We start from the raw sequence: 20,539 nt of genomic DNA, 5'->3' as shown, positions 1-20,539 counted from the left end.
TCGCATAAAAAAAATTGGCTCGTTTGTTTCAATAACCAACGATAAAAGTTTCGATATTAAAAGAGACGATGGTGAAAAAACTATAACCTTAACTAGCAAAGAACACAAAATTAAGATTCGAGCATCGAACAACTTTGACCGTTTGGACAGATAGCGTAATAACAAACGAAAAGATGTTGCTTCGTAAAATCGAAAACTAAACATTTTTCCAAGACAACACGAACATGAATCAAGCCTCGAATCTATTACAAACATATGATTTTCCTCATAGGCCTGGTTTCTTGCATGGGGAAGAACATACCATGTACATACGGAACAAATTCATACTCATAACAACTCGCGTCGCCTTCAAATTCTTCAAACGTGTTCTTAAAAGGGTCGTAATTCACAAATCTCGTCGAATCCCGGAATCGAATCACAATCTTATTTTCCACAAAACACCGCGGCTTGAACCACCAAATTCGGTCAAGAACATTGTCAAAGGTTACCGACTCATTCCAACAATTATTGTCAATGCCGTTTTCCTTTGTCCAAATTCGAACCATATTCGTCTTCTTCTCGTCTTCTCCCCCAATCCAATAGTAAAGGCCCAAACACCCTCTCAAATTAACCAAGCGAATCGATTTGCTGACATCATCGACAACGACACCTTCCGGCATCCGCAGCATCTTCAACATATCATCTCTCGGATCAAAATACATTATTTCTTTAACCTTATTATACGAGCGCCTCCAAACCCAGTAGATAGCCCCGTTAACGTACACTCCCGGCGCGGAAGTGTCGGGTTTACCGCTGCCCGGGAATCCGTGCCTCTTCGTCCATGATCGGTTCCTACTCGAATAAACTACGTAGCGTTCCGTTTCCAGAGACAAGGCGACAACCTTAAAATTACGAGATGTTCGATCGTAACAGAGGCCGTAACTTTGTCGACCGGAACAAATATCCGGCGACCAAACATACGTCTCCGTTCGAGTGCACGGGTCCCATAACACGAGCCTCTTCTTGAGCGAGATGTTTGCCTCTACTAAGAGAAGCACGCAGCCACAAAAGGACATGACGTCATACTCGCCACAAGGGCCTTCCAGTAATTTCACAGGTTGAGATTCTGGATCTTGTGATTTAGCGAACGAGTTCGACTCGGATAGACTCGAGCAGAGGTGAGTTTGGATGAATAGTGGATCGGAGATGATGGTATACCATGATTTGGAGACTGTTTTGAATCTAAGGAGAGAGTTTGGTGGTAAGTTTGATAGGATTATTTGTATTATTTCTTGTGGAAGAACTGGTGTACCTCGTTTCAAGTGCTTCTTCGCTGCCATGGCTGTTGAGTTTCTAGGGTTTGGGTTTTTTTTTTTTTTTTGGCGCGTGGGGTTTTGTTTTACAGAATACGCAACTGTGGCAAATTACACAGAAATCCCTTGAGATAAGGTATAATTACGAAATTCCAATAATGTTTGTATAATTAGGAAAAAATTCCTTTAACTTGAGTTTGGGTGAAACATAAACTCGCAATTATATTTAATGATTTATTTATTTATATTTAATGTATTTTTTGGCAAAATAGATTTATTTATGGTTGGTTATTTTTTAATATTTCTATAGGGGTCATTAGCTGTACACCTCTCATGGTGATATGTACATACCATAATTCTTTCTCTGTGAAAACTCACTAGAATATTATTTGTTTTCAATCTTACCCTTTACTATCCATCACATCTTTTTTAATAATTATCCAGTATTTTCAAAATCCCTATTAATGAGGCATCTAATCCCGCTAATCAGGATTAATTAGGATAATTTATCTCAATTATTCCTTATTCTTTTTCTTTCCATAACAACAATCTAATTTCTAAAAATCTTCTTCCAAATTCCTATAAATTTGCTACCAAATAAAAAAAATTGAATTTTATTTTTTATTTTTTATTATTTCGTATTTTAATTTTATTATTACTTTTTATTATTTCTAATTATTTTTAATAAAAATATTTTTTTAAACAAAAAATTGAATTCTTTTTCTCGACTTGTTTACTATGCCGAATATGACTATAGTTGACTATACGTGACTATATCAACTATAGTCATATTCTTTCTAAATATTGCAATTTTTTACATTTTTAATTTAAAAATTTGATTGTATAGTGTGGTACAGTCATGTTTACCAAATTATATAAAACAACGAAGATTGCCTATTACTTACGAAAACAATCCAATCAACATTCACATAAAAAAATCATATTTGAATATAACAACGTAACAGTCATATTCAGATAATAGTCATATTCGAATATGACTAGTCATGTTACTGCTGCCAATTTAGATTTGGAGAAGAACAAAATATTCAAATATAATTATAGTCATTTTAATGCTGCTACTCCTAGTTTAGATCTAGAGGAAAAAAAAGAGAGAAAAATCTAAAAATACAGAAATAGAAATAGAAAGTTTTAGATTAGGAGAAGAAAAAAATTCGAATATGACTATAGTCATTTTAATGCTGCTAGTTTAGATCTGGAGGAAATTTTTTTTAAAAAAAATCAAAAAATACAGAAATTGAGATAGAAATATAACAAAAAAGAAAGATGGGGAGTCGACGACAACGGCGGTGGCGGCGATGGACAGATCAGGAAAAAAAAAATTGAGAAATCGATAGAGATAACGAAAAAGAAAGAAAAAACCTTACCTAGAGATGAAGGACGCGACAACGGCAACGAGCGGCGACGGTGTAGAGATCTATGTGAAGACGATGGTGGTGTAAAGAGAGAGATAAGGTGTAGAGATCAGAGATCTATGTGAAGACTGAAATTTGGGTGAGTGGGCATGTAAAAAGATTCTATTAGGTCCCGTAGAGAGATAGCAAAAACTCCACACTGGGCAGGCCCAACTAATTTCACCAAGCTTCGAACGAAGGAAATACTGAGCCTCACACCTGGTCATCGAGCGTCGGTCCCCATAGGAGATGATTGGATTAACGAGCCCACGCAACCGGGCTCAGCAATCAATACTTAAGTTATAATTGATTATATATCCGCATTAAAGTACTAATAATTTCGATGTGGGACCGACAATTCATCTATTGATTACTTCAAAAGTTGCCGAAATTTACCCCATAAGCATTACCTATACGAATTCTGAGTTGGTTATTTTTCTATATGTTGCGAAGATATTCAAGAAAACAAAATCAATTCCCTAATTAATTAATTACATCCCTAATTAACACACGTGCGAGTGATATATAAATATATACACACAGCGGCACGTTGAGTCGTTGATGATTGATCTCCAAAACTATACGCCGCCAACAAAAACCCTAGAAAAACTCTACAGCCATGGCTGCAAAGCACCCAAAACGAAGTACATCATTTCTTCCACTAGAAATCATAGAAACTATCCTATTAAATTTACCCGTGGAATCTCTTCTTCGATTCAAAACAGTCTCGAAATCATGGAATACGATGATCTCCGATCCTGCATTCGTCGAAAATCAGCTCCACCGATCGAAAACTTCAAGCTCACGTAATCTTCTTCTAGGTGAGTTGGGATTCAGTCATTATAATAGTGAAGATTACTCTTTGGTTAAAATCGACAAAGATCGTAAACTCCAAACTTTACAATTATCGGAATACCCTCCCGGCTCCAACGTTGTCTTATCCTATTGCGACGGCGTTCTGCTCTTAACCAACGACAGACAAACTTGCATGGATTTCGTGCTGTGGAATCCATCCACTGGAACGCATGCAACGTTTCAGTTCCCGTACGAAGTAAACCCCCGTTCCCAGAAAATTTACGGGCTTTGTCACGATCCGAGAACCGGCGGTTTTAAGGTTGTTGTTGTTGTGTGTTTGAAATACTACACGGTTTATTCGTGCAAGAACAATTCCTGGACGAGGAAAAAAGAATTCGGTGACACTAGTTTTCTGGTAGTTTACGATCCACATATTTTTGTTGACGGAGTTTTCTATCTGCTCTTGATGGATCCCGGTATATATCTTATAACATACTTTGATCCGGTAGACGACGAGTTCAAGATATTGCGGAAGCCGGAGATTGTAGTCGACCACCTATGGATTTACATGGCTGATTTGAAAGGGCGTTTGTGCGTGTATTGCAATGCGAACGACGGCCGCGGTAACGCGATTCGAATTTGGATAAAGGGAGAGGGCGTCGGAAATAATTACTGGGAGGAGTTGATAACGATCGAGAATGTGCCGACGTACATTTGGTTTTTTAAACCATTGTGTTTCGTCGAAAATAAGATTCTAATCCAATTATACTCGCGCAGACTTGTGCTCTACAACCCTTCTGAGAAGACGTTTGAAAAATTTGACATCGAACGTTATACTATCTGTCAGTATTTTCCGTATCTAGATAGTCTGATCGACCCCGGCTCGTTTTTTCCGGCACAAGAGAAAGAGGAAGTTGTAATAGAAAAATTAATCAGTTGTTCGTAAGTCATAGTCTTAGGCAGAAGAAATATATTCAGCAATATTATTTTATGTTGGTTGCATTACTTCTTTGAATTACTTTGAGGGTTTATTTTATGATTAGGTCAAACAAACATCTGCTGAATTCGTTTGCTCGTAAATCGACACATTAGTATTATTTTCCGGCTTGTGCAAAATCTCGAATGTGTCGTTTCTCAGGACCCCTGATCGACAAAACAAGGTAGTATTTCATAAATATATAGCAACAAACTTTAATAACTGGTGCGAAGTTTCGGTGTCGTCTTTCAGTTTGAAATTTTCGATGTTCCAACTTAACCAAATGAAACCATTGTGTAAAAACCCGTGTAATTATTAAGTAACGGATGATAGTATTCCGTGACTTGGAAACTATTTTGAATCTAACAAGAGACCGAGAGACTTAGCAGATAATTTATACGTAACAACTTCAATGGTATTGAATAGAATAATTGAATTGGAGTTGTCGCAACATTGCCGAAAACAAATCCGTAAAATGAAATTAATGTTCTTACATTGTATTGATCGGTCAACATTGCCGAAAACAAATCCGTAAAATGAAATTAATGTTCTTACATTGTATTGATCGGTCAACACATCAACGTTGCAGGATTTCGGCGGTAACTTTTCAATTTTTTTTTTCTTTCTTTCGGATTTTTTCGCCGGTTTCCGGAGTTGACTTTTTTTTTTCTTTTCTTCCGGATTTTTTCGCCGGTTTCGGCGATCTCCGGCGTTGATTTTTTTTAGTGTTTTTTTAAGTTTTTTTTTTTTTTTTTTTTTTTACGCCTGCCGCTAAACGTTGACCATAATTGTGTTGTCCTGACAGTAAATTAAGGTAATTATACTGTCAATGACAGTTAATTAACATAATTGTACTGCCGTTGACAATACATTTATGTAATTGTTCTGCCGTTGACAGTAAATTAACGTAATATTATTATTTTTTATTTTTTGTTATTTTTTTTATTTTGTTTTATTTGTTGACAAGTCAACGTAATTATATTACTGTCGTTGACAGTAAAATAACTGTAAACACAATAATATTACTGTCAACAACATCAATATTATCATTTTTTGGGTTTTTTTGTTTTGTTTGAGTTATTCACGGAGTAACGTAATAATATTACTGTCTATTATTGTAATATTACTGTAAACACAATAATATTAATGTGGTTGACGGTAATATTACTGTTGTTATAGTAATATTGCTGTCAACCACATCAATATTATTATTTTATTTTGGAATTTTTTGTTTGTTTGAGTTATTCACGGAGTAACGTAATAATATTACTGTCTATTATTGTAATATTACTGTGGTTGACGGTAATATTACTGTTGTTATAGCTAACATAGTAATATTACTTTATTACACAATAATAATGAGTTTTGTTGTGTTAATATTACTGTGCTAGAGATTAATATAGCAATATTACTGTGTTTTAATTTTACTGTGTTTAACAGTAATATAGTTAATATTACTGTCAATCATAGCAATATTGATGTTTAAACGGAAAAAAAAAAGTTACAGAAAGAAAAAAAAAGAAAAAAGAAAAAAGAAAAAAAAAATTCAAAAAAGTCAACGCCGGAATCCGGCGAAGAAAAAAAAATTGAAAAGTCAACGCCGGAATCCGGCGAATAAAAAAAGTTTTGGAAAAAAAAAAATTTGAAAAAAAAACGTTTTGGGTCAAAATTGAATAATTTATAAAATTTGGGGTCAAATTGAAGTTAAATTAAGTTAAGGATGAAATTGAAGCATATTAAAGTATGAAGGGTTATTTTAATCATTTACAAAAATATGGGACTTATTGGTAAATAAATTTTTTGTCTGAATCACTTTATGAATAAGTACCCATTAATAGGCTTATTTGTAAACATCCCTAGTTATAATTGATATATATCCACACCAAAGGTTTAATACTTTCGATGTGGGACCGACAATTCATCTATTCATTACTTCAAAAGTGGCCGAAATTTACCCATAAGCATTACATATACGAATTCTGAGTTGGTTATTTTTCTATATTTTGCGAAGATATTCAAGAAAACAAAATCAATTCCCTAATTAATTAATTAGATACCTAATTAACACACGTGCGAGTGATATATAAATATATACACACAGCGGCACATTGATGATTGATCTGCAAAACAATACGCCGCCAACAAAAACCCTAGAAAAACTCCACAGCCATGGCTGTAAAGCACCAAAAACTAAGCACATCATTTCTTCCATTAGAAATCATAGAACCCATCCTATTAAAATTACCCGCCAAATCTCTTCTTCGGTTCAAAACAGTCTCGAAATCATGGAATACGATGATCTCCGATCCTGCATTCGTCGAAACTCATCTCCACCGATCGAAAACTTCAAGCTCACGTAAGCTTCTTCGAGGTACCGATAACAGTGAAGATTATTCTTTGGTTAAAATCGACAAAGATCGTAAACTCCGAACTTTACAAGTATCGAAAGGCCATCGGGGCTTCAACGTTGTCTTATCCTATTGCGACGGCGTTCTGCTCTTAACCAACGACAGAAAAACTTGCATGGATTTCGTGTTGTGGAATCCATCCACTGGAACGCATGCAACGTTTCGGTTCCCGTACGAAGTAAACACCGTTTCCCAGAAAATTTACGGGCTTTGTCACGATCCGAGAACCGGCGGTTTTAAGGTTGTTGTTGTTGTGTGTTCGAATTACTACACGGTTTATTCGTGCAAGAACAAATCCTGGACGGGGAAAAAAGAATTCGGTGACACTAGTTTTCTAGTGGTTTACGATCCACATGTTTTTGTTGACGGAGTTTTATATCTGCTCTCGATGGATCCCGGTAGATATCTTATAACATACTTTGACCCCGTAGACGACGAGATCAAGATATTACAGAAGCCGGAGATTTTAGCGGAGCGCCTATGGATTTACATGGCTGATTTGAAAGGGCGTTTGTGCGTGTATTGCAATGCGAACGACGGCCGCGGTAACGCGATTCGAATTTGGATAAAGGGAGAGGGCGTCGGAAATAATTACTGGGAGGAGTTGATAACGATCGAGAATGTGCCGACGTACATTTGGTTTTTTAAACCATTGTGTTTCGTCGAAAATAAGATTCTAATCCAATTATACTCGAGCAGACTTGTGCTCTACAACCCTTCTGAGAAGACGTTTGAAAAATTTGACATCGAACGTTCTAGTGTCTACTGTGAGTATTTTCCGTATCTGGATAGTCTGATCGACCCCGGCGCGTTTTTTCCGGCACAAGAGAAAGAGGAAGTTGTAATAGAAAAATTAATCAGTTGTTCGTAAGTCATAGTCTTAGGCAGAAGAAATATATTCAGCAATATTAATTTTATGTTGGTTGCTTTACTTGTTTGAATTAATTGGAGGGTTTATTTTATGATTAGGTCAAACAAATATCTATCTGTTGAATTCGCTTGCTCGTAAATCGCCACATTCAGGGGCGTACCCATGCCTAAGGCTGGGGTGGCCCCCCCCCCCCAAGATTTTTTTTTAGGGTTTATTAGCGATAACCCCCTTGTTCATATTTTCTAATGAGGTAGATCCAATTCTTTTTTTCCTTTTTGAGATAGACCCAATTTTGCCAACTTGGCAAAATATATTATATAATTTTCCTTTAATACCCCTGTTTTATTTTTAAACGGCATTTATTTCCTTTACTACGTGATTTGAGATTTGCTGATACGTTGCCTAAAATCACGGAATAAAATTATGTGAGATCATTGGCCGTTATATCAAATTGTGTACAATATTTTTCGAAGGTTCTCTTCAGCGTTCCAGCGGTTTTTTATCGTCTTTGAAGATTTCTGCACCGTCGTTGAAATAGGATCGAATTTGAGCGTTCGTTGTTGGACGTTGTTAACCGGGTATGAATGCGTTATTCGTTTTTATTTTTCGCTCAATGTCTAGGATTGTCGATTACGGTGGTTAGAAATTTTAAAGAGTTGTGTTGATACTTGATTCTATTAAGTAGAACGTTTTTTAACAAAATTATTCCATCATATATACATCGTTATTTTTGGCGGATGATGTTTGTTTGGAAGATGATTGACAGAGTTAGATGAGGATGGTTCACGCATATCGGACCAGAGTTGTTTTATATGAACATCGTAGTTGGTTTACGCATTAATTGAAATAACTGTCCGCTGTCGTGGAGTTCATGAGTCTGATCCCGGTCGATAGTTAGTTTATTTGTTTATAACAGCGGATTTTAGGACGCTGGGTAGTACATTAAAATATATTTCGTAGTAATTTTTAAGTTATCGTATGAATTTTGCATTTTAAGTTTATTTTTGATCATATTAATATATTTTTTAGTATTCTGCATTTTTAATGTCGTATCATATTAATATATACATCGTTATTTTTGGCGGATGATGTTTGTTTGGAAGAGGATTGACAGAGTTAGAAGAGGATGGTTCACGCAGATCGGACCAGAGTTGTTTTATATAAGCTTCGTAGTTGGTTTATGCAATAATCGGAATAATTGTCCGCTGTGGTCGAGTTCATGTTTTTTATCCCGATCGATAGTTGGTTTATTTGTTTATAACAGCCGATTTAAGTGTGCTGGGTAGTACATTAAAATGTAGTTCGTAGTCTTTTTTAAATTAGCGTATGGATTTTGCATTTTAAGTTTATTTTTGATGATATTAATGTATTGTCATTCAAATGTATTTGCAGTCTATTTAATCATTTTTTAGTATTCTGCATTTTTAATTTTGTTTCATGATTTTAGGTTTTTTCGATGGCGAATTTCGTACGGATTTTGTTGAGGTTTGGTGGGTTGGTTGCTATAAAGAGGTGTTTACGATGTAATGGCTCGGTAACTTCGGTTAAGTTTTAAACCGTTGTAATACAGTAGTATACTATTATGAATACCGTATGATACTACCATTATCATTTTATTATACTATTATGAGATTATTAATGTACTAGAGTTTTAACTCGACATATTGGTTTGATTGTGTTATGATGTGTTTTATGTATTTTATCAAAACCCTAGATTGAAATTATGAGATTATTAATGTACTATTTTATTGGTTATGTTGGAATACTTTATGTTGGTGTTGTTCTCAATGTTCTTGTCATTTCAGTGGTATATTGTTTGTAACACAATTCATATCACTACTATAACCGTAATATACTATCATAGCAGATCAATGTACTATATTGAAATTATTAATATACTATGTGGTTGAATAATACGGGATCCATAGTCGATTAACGAGATCCATAGTCGTATTAGATCAATAAGATAGTCTATTACATGATATAAGGAAAATTACCCTAATTGATTAGTATTTCAAACAAACATATTATTCAGTTTCCATATATATTATTATTTTTCATATATATTATTATTTACCTTAATCGTTTTCATATAATAAGGAAAATTACCCTAATTGATTAGTATTTCAAACAAACATATTATTCAGTTTCCATATATATTATTATTTTTCCAATAGTCAATTAACTAAACCCATAGTCGAATTAGATACATGGGATAGTCTATTAAAAGATATGAGATAGTATATTAATTTTAAAACACAAATCCGCCGCCGTCACTTCTCAAATCTAGGGTTTTGATGATTCTTCGGTCCATAGTCGATTAACGAGATCCATAGTAAAATTATACCAGTGGGATAGTCTATTAAATGATATGGGATAGTATATTAATACAGATGTAATTCGACTATGCATCTCGTTAATCAACTATGGGCCGAAGAATTATCAAAACCCTAGATTTGAGTAATCCTAGATTTGAGTAACCCTAGATTGGAGCAGTGACGGCAACGGCGACGGCGGCGGCCAACGACGATATCACTTCTGGTGGATGTCCTGCCCATCAATTGTTGCAATATCACTGATTTAGTGCTCGAATTCGGTATGCGATTATAACAGATCTGCAATTACACAAACGTGATTGTCGATTTAGCCAAAACATATCAACAAATCGATGGATGATAGCGATTCAGCGAGTGGCGACGACGTACCTACGACAGCTTGCTCGGAGTGCACGAAAATCGTCGTTTCACGGCAGTGCAGACGTCTTCCCCTTTCAATCGGCCGTACCGGGAAGTTGTTCTGAGAGGTTTTGCAGTTTATTCGATAGTGGGTTTGGGATGATAGTGATTTAACGGGAAAATAGGAAGGGATTTGATTTTATTTCAAAAGGTAAACTAACGGGTTTTGTGGGATTTGATTGAGGGTAATTATGTAATTATGAAAAGTTTGGGCTGTTATCAAAATGGCAAATATAAATTTGGGTCTACCCCTATTATTTGAATGTTTAAGGGAGTTATATCTAATAGACCCTTTTTTTTAAGCTGCTTTTTTTTTTAAGCTTTTCTTTTTTTTTTATTTTTTTTATTTATGTATTAGTTTATACACTTTCACCCTCAAACTTTTAATTTTGTACACTTTAGTCCCAAAAAAAAATTTCTCTCTTAAATTACCCCTATATTTTCGCCCCCAAGAAAACCCCCTGGATCCGCCCCTGGCCACATTAGTAATGTTTTCCTGCTTTGTGCTCAAACTTTAATTAATAAATTTTGACTTGCCAACCTCTCCCGTTATTCTTTCTCTTTGCCTCTATCTTCCTTCTCCGATCGAGAAGATCGGCTAAGGTGGTCCCACACACTGCAAGTCCATCTCCAATGCATCGGCCCGCGAGAACACCAAAGGCGCCCCTGTTGTGAGGTCGTAGCAGGGGATAAGAACCTACTTTCACTCGTGTATATCAACGTCGATTCCCCAAACATCTTCGACGGCGTCATTCGGCCCCCTCCTCATTAAACTGAAACTGAAGCGACTCCTAACGTCAGATTTCAGGGCGGATGAATTGTACATTGCTTGAAATAGAGTAGACAAAAGCCGTCGGAGAAGAGAAGGCATCTTGGGTTTTTTTTTTTTCTTTCTTTTTATAATTAATTTTTTTTCCAACACTGTATTACTATGGGCTGATAAAATTAGATAGATATGTCTGGAAGCTTTTGTTTAATATATGTATTTTTTTGGTAATATAAGTTTTATTAAGTATTTTAACGAACCTGTGCATATAAATAGATACAAATATAGGAAATTGAGGGTTAAAACGTCAAAAAATATTGTCGCCACAAAAGTGATTAAAAAATGAAAAAAGTCAACTCAGCCACATCATCACACACAAACGGATTGAAAATGGAGAGGTTATTTTGTTCCGTTTTATGGTTCAGGAGGGAGTTAGTGACAAACCCTATAATTCAAGGGTGCAAATTGTACTTTTCGCTATTTTTCTATATATCTGGGGGTAAATAATACATTTTGCATAGTATAAGGGTGCAAAATGAATTTTACCCTAGTTTTTTTTTTAGTAAGAATTTGACCTAGTTGTTATCTCTTATTTGGGAAGGAATTAATTGAGTCACAATCATAAACCAATACCTTTCATCATGAGTTGCGTGTGCGTATGAGCGTATCCCTTGTTATAATCGATTTGAATTTCGTGATATTTATATATACGTTTCCTTACATATACGATGATTAACAAAACAAATTTACAAGTAATAAATCCTGTAAAACAACAACCCTAGAAACTCCACAACCAACCATGGCTGAAAATCACTCGGAACAAGTTTCAACATACCTTCCACTACACGTCATAGAAATAATCCTATTAAATTTACCCGCCAAATCTCTTCTTCGATTCAAAGCCGTCTCGAAATCATGGAATACGATGATCTCCGATCCCGTATTCGTCCGAAATCATCTCCACCAATCTAAAGCTTCAAACTCGCAGAATCTTTTTCTATGTGACTTTACATTCAATTATAATAGTGGAAAGTTTTGTTTGGTTAAAATCGACGAAGATCGAACATTACGATCTTTAGATGTCCTGAAAAGCCCTCGTGGCTTCAACATGCGCGTCTTATGCTATTGTGATGGCGTTCTACTATTCACAAGTGACGACGAAACACCAAGTGGCGTGGAATTTGTGTTGTGGAATCCATCTACTCGAACGCAGACAATTTTTCGGCTCCCATTCGAATTAAATACTGATGATAAGTGTTACGGGCTTTGCAACTGGTACGGGCTTTGTCATGATCCGATAATCGGCGATTTTAAGGTTGTTGTGATATGTTCGAATCACTACGCGGTTTATTCGTGCAAGAACAAAGCCTGGACGATGAAAAAAGAATTCGGAGACACTTTTGGAGTAGCTTATCATCCGGGAGTTTTTGTCGATGGGGTTGTCTATTGGTTAAAGATGGAAAAGGACGAACGTCGATATAAACTAACATATTTCGACCCCAAAGATGACGAGTTCAAGATGGCGAACGACGAGCACGGTATTTTCAAAGTCCAAAGACCTACTTATAACATGATTGATTTCGGAGGCCGTTTGTGCGTGTATAGTTACAAACAAGGAGACAAGGTTGTTCATATTTGGATAAAGGAAAAGGGCGTGGACAATAATTCCTGGAAGGAGTTGATAACCGTTGAGAATGTCGAGAGGTTCGCTTCGTATTTTGTACCAATGTGTTTCGTAGAAAATAAGATTGTCGTTCGATTGCGCGGGACAACAGTTGTGTTGTACAACTCTTCTGAGAAGACGTTTGAAGAATTTGAAGACACCACACATTATTTCGACTTTCTATCTGTTCCGTATGTGGAAAGTCTAATATCTCCTAACACATTTTTTAGGCCTAAGAGGAAGAGGAATTGTTTGCAATAGATTTTAAGGCTCGATTTATTTCATGTCGATCGGCTGCGTGACGACTTAGTCTATGATCCATTGGACAAATAATTCTTGGTATTTTCATAAAAGAGTGATTGTGTCGTATGGAACATTTTTTAAGTTTTTTTGATTATATCGTATTATATATCAACTATTCAAAGTTTTTGTTCGATTATTTTATCCAAAACATATTTTTATTTTTAAATTGCCCCCGTGCATCGCACAGGATACTGGTCTTATATGGAACATTGGGCCAAGGCGAACTACTAAATAGGCGGAATGGTGCTTAGTATCACACTTATAGAAGGAGATCCATGAACCAAAAATGCTCGTGATTTTTAATTTAAAGCATTTATTGGAAATTTTGAATCCGAGGTAAAGAGCAAGAGCACGTAAAAGTTACGGTTATTAGAGGAAAACAAGTCCTCGTGCATCGATATGTTTCACCGAGGATTCACAGAGCTACTAACCCGATTCAACCTACCGTTTTGGCACACGAAGATTATGAATATATGACAAGATTACGTATTATAGATCAAACTAAATAAACCCTCAAACGAAAATTTGATATATTCTAATAAACGAGGAACGAAAAAATTTACAAAACTAACGGAACAACGTAGTTAAAGCATCAAACGAAAAGGAAAGAGGCCAATTCTAGGCTTAAGCAGACCATAAGTACAATCGCCAGTCGAAAATTGTATACGAACAAAAAATCAAATAAGTGATAATAATGATATACTATATTTTATAGGAACGAAAAATGTTAATTATTACGACGACAAGTCGATAAATGATCTCTAAGCAGAAACATGTACGTACTCAGAAAAGGCTATCAATAAATGGAAGCAACCTGAGGCCAAAATGCATACTCTCTTCAATTTGTTTAAACACACTGTCCTCAACATCTTTGACTATCTTCTCACCGGGGTTGTAGACCACGAATCTCCTCCTCGTTGGATCACGTAATTCAATTAGAATCTTATTTTCCATAAAACAATATTGTGGCTCTAAAAAAACAATTATGGTCGGCACATTCTCAACGGTTATAAACTCCTCCCAATGATTATTTTCCGGGCCCTTTTCTTTCATCCAAAATCGAACCTTCGTGTGGTCGTTGTTTCTCCCGACGTTGCAATACATGCACAAACGGCCTTTCAATTCGACCAAGTAAATCGATCCGGTGCCGTCTGTATTCTCCGGCTCCGGCAACGTCTTGAGCTTGTCATCTCTCGGATCAAAATATGTTATCTCGTAATAATATATTGTTATATGTCGAGTTATTTTAACCCAATAGAAAACACCGTCAACGAAAACCTCCGGTTCACAACTATATCTGTCCTCGGCGAATTCATGTTTCAACGTCCATGCATTGTTCTTGCATGAAAAAACTCGGTAGTAATTAGTGCATATAACGAACACGTTAAAATCGCCGGTAATTGGATCATGATAAAGCCCGTAACTCTTCGAACAACCACCGAATTTGCGTGGGACCCGAAAAGTTGTCTGGGTTCGAGTGGATGGATTCCACAACCCGAATTGCCGGTACGAAGAGTCGGTTAAAAGTAGCACGCCGTCGCAATGGCTTAAGACAATGTCCAAGCCAAGGGGGGTTTTCAGTAATTGCACAGTTTGGAATTTTGGATCTTCGAATCTAACCAAAGATAATTCTTCGGAAACGGAACTCTTTGACGAGTTACGTAGAAGAAAAAGATTTTGATGCAGGTTTGAAGTTTTAGATTGATGGAGATGATTTTTGATGAATACAGAATCTGAAATCAGAATATTCCATGACTTACAAACTGTTTTGAATCGAAGAAGAGATTTGACCGATGATTTTGACAGGATAATTTCTATGATTTCTAGTGGAATAAACCATCTATCTAGTTTCATCCTAGCCATGGCGGTGGTGGCGGTGGTGGTGGTAGTGGTGGTGGTGGTGACGGCGGCGGCAGCGTTTTGGAGTTTTGTATTGCTTTCAAATTCTCAAGAAAATTTAATACTATTTTGCACATAATAATATCTTAATTTTTTTAACAATTTTTTTTTAAAGGGTAAATTACGGGTAACCCGCTAGGGTAAGACTAAATAACTTGCAAACCCCTATATTAGTAATTACAAATACTCCCCTAAAATTGACAGCCCATGTGAATGAATAAATTGTCTAAATTACATTTTATGGCAAATTACTAAAAATCCCCTGAGGTAAGGCCTAGCTAATTATGAAATTCTTCATCATGTTTGCGTAGTTAGGAAAATCCCCCTCTAACGAGTGTTTTATCGTTTAAATTCACAAAAAACTTTGTTTTGTCCATTACACCCTTCTGTCATATGAAAAATAATAAATAGTAAATTATGAGAAACCCCGTAAGGTAAGGTCTAATTAACAAACCCTCGAGGTATGTTGCCATCTTACTGAGGCCCCCGATGTTACTTTGGACAAAAACAATAATATATCCAATCACCATAACATGCCTCGGAGCAAAAAAGTAAGAGTGATGACTTCTCTGCTCGCAAGGGGTCGCAAGTTTTTTTTGTTTTTGTTTTTATGACTTAATTATATTTAATATATACATTTTACATTTCATCCGTTTAAAATTGAAATATTATTAAAAACTTAAAAAAAATTAATGAAAATATGTATAACCTAAATAAGAAATATGAGAATATTTCCAAAATATATAAAATCGATTTTATTGAATAAAAAATACAGCACAAATAAAAACTTATGATGCTACAATTCATGTTTAATTATTTTTAATATATATTTTCTATTTTAAATAATTATAAAATGAAGAAATGTATTGTAGTTTTAAGTTAAAAATAACTATGGTTTTTTAATGTATTACAATTTACCCTCGACATAATTGATATACTTACAATTACCCCAAAGGGAAAATGATATTTCCAGTGATATATTCAGATTTTAGAGGAATATTCCATGGGATTAAAAATATTCCGTCAAAAGTAACACCGCATGGGGACTGTGTAAGACGACAACATACCTTATGGGGGTTTCGTAATCACGCAAATATGAAGGGGTTTTGTATTTAGAGCTTACATCAAGAGGTTTCTTATAATTTGCCCTCCCTTTTATTAAACAAACAAATTTTGGGTAAATTACGGGTACCCCTCGGGTAAGTTCAAATATTACATTTACCCTCCTGTGGATTTATTAGATTTACCTCCTTTGGGTACATCTGGAAATTCATATCGAATAGTTCATGGAATCTTCAAGATTCCCTTAGTCATAACTTCTGAAGGGTATACTCGTTAGACGACGCAATAATTAAGGGGATATTTATAATCACATAAGTTATTTGGCCACAACTCAGGGGTCCCATAATTTACCCTATTTCAAATAACATACTCAACTCATTTGCGATTTACCTGTTGATCGGTCTTGAAAAGACATAAATACCTCATAAATTAAATACCCTTGGACGGCGTTGTTTGCAAAAATACAAAATTAAAAAAGGAAAAGGGGATCATCTTCATCTTCTTCCCGTCTCCACAACACGGCCACAAATCCCAAAGAATTAAATAGGCCCGTCTGAAACAAACGAGGAATTGAAAAGGCGACGAAGCATGAGGTGGGGGCCGACGAAAGTGCCGTCCAAAAATGAAAGGAAAAAAATGGCAAATGACTCGCCCTTCATTTATGTTTCATTAATTACGTGTCATCGAAGTTTAATCTATGTGGAAGACATTGATATTAGAATTCTTGATTATGGAAACAACCTAATTCATGGAATTATATTTGCAATCCGATTTTTCGTAAAAATATATTAAATACATAAAATATTCCTAAAACTTGTCGCGCACAATCTCTCATCGGCCTTTGCCTGACCTAGCTAGTAGAAATCATTTGCCCTTGATCAGTTCAATAGTTCACAAATTGGATAATAAAAACCAGTTGTAATTAATATACATACATGTCATGCAAATGTATAGATCATCGATCAATTAGTTACGCGTTTAAAGATGTCGTATTATATTGGATCGGACCTACATACATCGAACTAAATAATTGCATTCGGTCTTCTCAAGTCAAGTCCATATATCGATCATACGTATTTTAAAGATAAGAAAATCGACAATCTCGATTTTCTATGGAGCACAACAAAGTAAAGAAATATCTAATAACTAGTACTGCATGAAAAATAATCTGATCTAATTATTTTTTTTTTATTGTTCCTTTTTCTTCAAATCTGCATATCGGTTTCTCTCGAAATTATCTTGATCGTCGTCTCTCGGTTCTTTATCGAGCTTCTTCTGCATCAGGTTTGTTGATATTAATAAAGAACGACGCACGGCCTTTAACAAAAGTACGTCCCACTGATGCAAGTTTGTAGAACTTGACTACGTCTCCGGCTTTCAGTTTGCGTTTCTTACCGACGATAAACCAGCCTAGACAAAGGTAGTGGAATGCACCTCCGACGGGATTCGGTTGCTTTCCTAATATCATAGGATATTTCTGGTCGTGTTCATCGAACAAATCGATACCCATCGCAAAGGTGATTAAAGAGTCGAGTACGGGTCTCGAATATTCATCCATAAGCATGTCTGCCTGTAATTGAGTCAGGTTTAGCATCTTATCCACGTCAGCTGCAGTTAGCTCCACTGTAAACAGTTCCTCCTTCACTCCCTCACTGCAAATCATATTTTTTGATTTTTTTTTCAGAAAGAAAAAAAATAATTAAATTAAATTAAATTCTTGAACATATATATTAAACCGCCTACATGCTGCAATGTTCTTGAGAGAGAGAGAGAGAGAGAGAGAGAGAGAGAGAGAGAGAGAGAGAGAGAGAGAGAGAGAGAGAGAGAGAGAGAGAGAGAGAGAGAGAGAGAGAGAGAGAGAGAGAGAGAGAGAGAGACCTGGAACATGGGATTCTTGGATTACTCCTGGGAACCTTGAATTGAGCATATACATAATAATCAGAGTCGTCTATCTTTCTGCGTTCGTCAATCTTTGCTTTGCCAGCTGTATCCTTCTTCCTCGACGAGCCTGGATTATGAGCACCACCTCGACCCTTTTCAGCCATTTTCTTGAAATTAATTAATTAATTAGTTGTTGATTTCTGGGAGAGTTGTGGTTATTTAATCTGATGGAGAACAGACACAGTTGTAATTATGCTGATATATCATATATATATATATATATATATATATATATATATATTGAATGTAACCGCTCGGAGTCTTCTCTTCTGCGTTCTGTTCGTAACTATATGTATATATACACCCACCTACTTTTTATTTTAATTTACCCCCGGCCCCTACACTAACGAAAAATACAAAACACCCCCTGTTCTTAATAGTCGACCGTTAGAAATATAACAGTGCAGAGAAATTTACTATCCTACCCTTAATATGTTTTAGCCGATTTTACTTATTTACGGGCCGGGGTGCAACTGATTTGGCATCGGCAGATAAATATTAATAAAACATAGGGGTCATTAGCAATAATCCTCTCATATAGATAAGAAATGTTGATATGTCCAATCCTTAAGTCTTTCTTTGTGATAATTCGTAGAAATTTTATTCTCAATTCTACCCTTATGTCAATTAGCATAATTAGTCTGAATAATTCATTTTTTCTCTCTTTCCATATTAATAATCTAATTCCTAAAAATTTGCTTCCAAATTTCTAAAAAAATGCTACCAAATAATAAAATATATTTTTTTTGTTATTATTTTCGGATTATTTAGCCATTTTTTTATTATTTTTTTAATAAATTTTTGTTCTTTATTTTTTTTTTAAAACAAAAAATTGATTTTTTTTTCTCAACAGGTTTACAACTCCGAGTATGACTATAATTGAATATGGCTATATGTGACTATGTAGTCATATTTACCAAATTATATAAAACAACGAAAATTCCCTATTGTTTACGAAACCAATCCAATCAACATCCACAAAATAAATAACAATTTTGAATCTAGTTATTAGAAGTTAACTTGAAAACGAGAAGATAGAACATATTCGAATATGACTACATTCATATTCGAAAAATACATAAATATGATATATACATATTCGTAGTCATATTCGAATATGACTATAGTCATGTTACTGCTGCTGTTCAGATCTGAAACTGTATTTTCAGATCTGAAAAAAAAATTGAAAAATATATAAATAAAGATAGAAAAATAACAAAAGAGAGGCATGGAGAGTCGACGACAATGACGGTGGTGGCGGTGGTGAAGGAAAGAGAGTGAGATATGAGGCGACGGTGGTGGTGGTGGTGGACAAATCTGAAAAGAAAAAAAAAAAGAAATCGAGAACGAGAGAGAGAGGGGGAGTGAAAGAGTGAGATAAAATTGTTTCACGTTAAAAACATAACCACATAAGGGCACTTTAGTCTTATCATGGCTGGTCAGGGGGTCTCACTAATTAAGAATCAAACTTGGGTGTAGGCAAAATTCTCTAACAGTCAATTGAGTTTAGTTCAAAATATTTTCCATTTCAGGGGTACTGCATATTTCCCCTAAAACATATATATATATATATATATATATATATATATATATATATATATATATATATATATATATATAAAGGGAAAATTATAGTTTTCACCCCTTATGTTTGCATCGATTTCATATTTGGCCCCCATGTTCACAAAAAGTACATTTGATTCCTCATATTTCAATAATTTAACATTTTTGGTCTTTTTCGTCAATTTATCGTTAGTCCGTCAGTTAAGCCGGTGATGAGTGCTCACTCTTGATTATGTTAGTTTTAACAAAACACTGAAACATGAGAGATCAAATGTAAAATCGGTACAAACAATGGATGAACTGTTTCAATAATTCAATAATTCTTTCAAAATATGTTATTTCATAATATATTGTTATATGTCGACTTTTATCGCCAAATCTAACCCAATAGAAAACATCGTCAACGAAAACCTCTGGTTCACAACGTTGTCTGCCTGCAAATTCTTGTTTCAACGTCTATGCATTGTTCTTGCATGAAAAAACTTGTTAGAGTAGGTGACCACAGAGTCAACTAATCGTTGTGTTTTCTCATGCTACTCGTAAATAATCTATTTCGTATTAATGATATAAATACCCCATTTGGCATTCTATATCTTTGTCCCTTGCATAAGCATAAATATAGTCCTTACAGTTACTTAATTACTATGAATATATCTAGTAGAGTCGTGAGATTATTTATTGAAGTATAATAACTGTTAAATGTAGTTCTAGTCAACGGGTTACGTCACTAATGAGGATATCAACATTTCCCATTTGAGACTTGCAATTAGTGTATGTGTACTGCGTTTCATCAGTCAACGATGTTGTGACATCGGCATACATCAGTGGGTGCTCATAAGTTGATGAGTTCACT

At 35.1% G+C, this 20,539-nt stretch overlaps 4 protein-coding genes and 1 long non-coding RNA gene across 5 annotated transcripts; 4 read left to right on the top strand and 1 right to left on the bottom strand.

Moving 5' to 3' along the window:
* Window positions 1-32: 32 nt before the first annotated feature.
* LOC105954375 (F-box/kelch-repeat protein At3g23880) lies at window positions 33-1,360 on the bottom strand. The gene has a single exon (XM_012978043.2). It carries the CDS (start codon window positions 1,317-1,319, stop codon window positions 246-248), a length of 1,074 nt encoding a protein of 357 aa, XP_012833497.1. The 5' UTR covers window positions 1,320-1,360; the 3' UTR covers window positions 33-245.
* Window positions 1,361-3,323: 1,963 nt separating this feature from the next.
* Window positions 3,324-4,445, top strand: LOC105954374 (F-box protein CPR1). The gene has a single exon (XM_012978042.1). The coding sequence runs from the start codon at window positions 3,324-3,326 to the stop codon at window positions 4,443-4,445; it is 1,122 nt and encodes a 373-aa protein (XP_012833496.1).
* Window positions 4,446-6,644: 2,199 nt separating this feature from the next.
* On the top strand, window positions 6,645-7,754 carry LOC105954373 (F-box/kelch-repeat protein At3g23880). Its single transcript, XM_012978041.2, has one exon. The coding sequence runs from the start codon at window positions 6,645-6,647 to the stop codon at window positions 7,752-7,754; it is 1,110 nt and encodes a 369-aa protein (XP_012833495.2).
* A 274-nt stretch (window positions 7,755-8,028) lies between these two features.
* LOC148764930 (uncharacterized) lies at window positions 8,029-9,462 on the top strand. The gene is made up of 2 exons (XR_016029703.1): window positions 8,029-8,332; window positions 9,202-9,462. It is a non-coding gene; the product is annotated as an uncharacterized LOC148764930 (long non-coding RNA).
* A 2,592-nt stretch (window positions 9,463-12,054) lies between these two features.
* On the top strand, window positions 12,055-13,179 carry LOC105954371 (F-box/kelch-repeat protein At3g23880). Its single transcript, XM_012978040.1, has one exon. It carries the CDS (start codon window positions 12,055-12,057, stop codon window positions 13,177-13,179), a length of 1,125 nt encoding a protein of 374 aa, XP_012833494.1.
* The last annotated feature ends 7,360 nt before the right edge of the window (window positions 13,180-20,539 follow it).

Source organism: Erythranthe guttata, chromosome 14 (genome assembly GCF_056151865.1).
Source record: "Erythranthe guttata isolate IM_541 chromosome 14, IM_541, whole genome shotgun sequence".
In the NCBI taxonomy this organism is placed as follows: domain Eukaryota; kingdom Viridiplantae; phylum Streptophyta; class Magnoliopsida; order Lamiales; family Phrymaceae; genus Erythranthe; species Erythranthe guttata.
The sequence above is the reverse complement of the archived record's forward strand: the minus strand, read 5'-3'. Positions and strand labels throughout refer to the sequence as shown.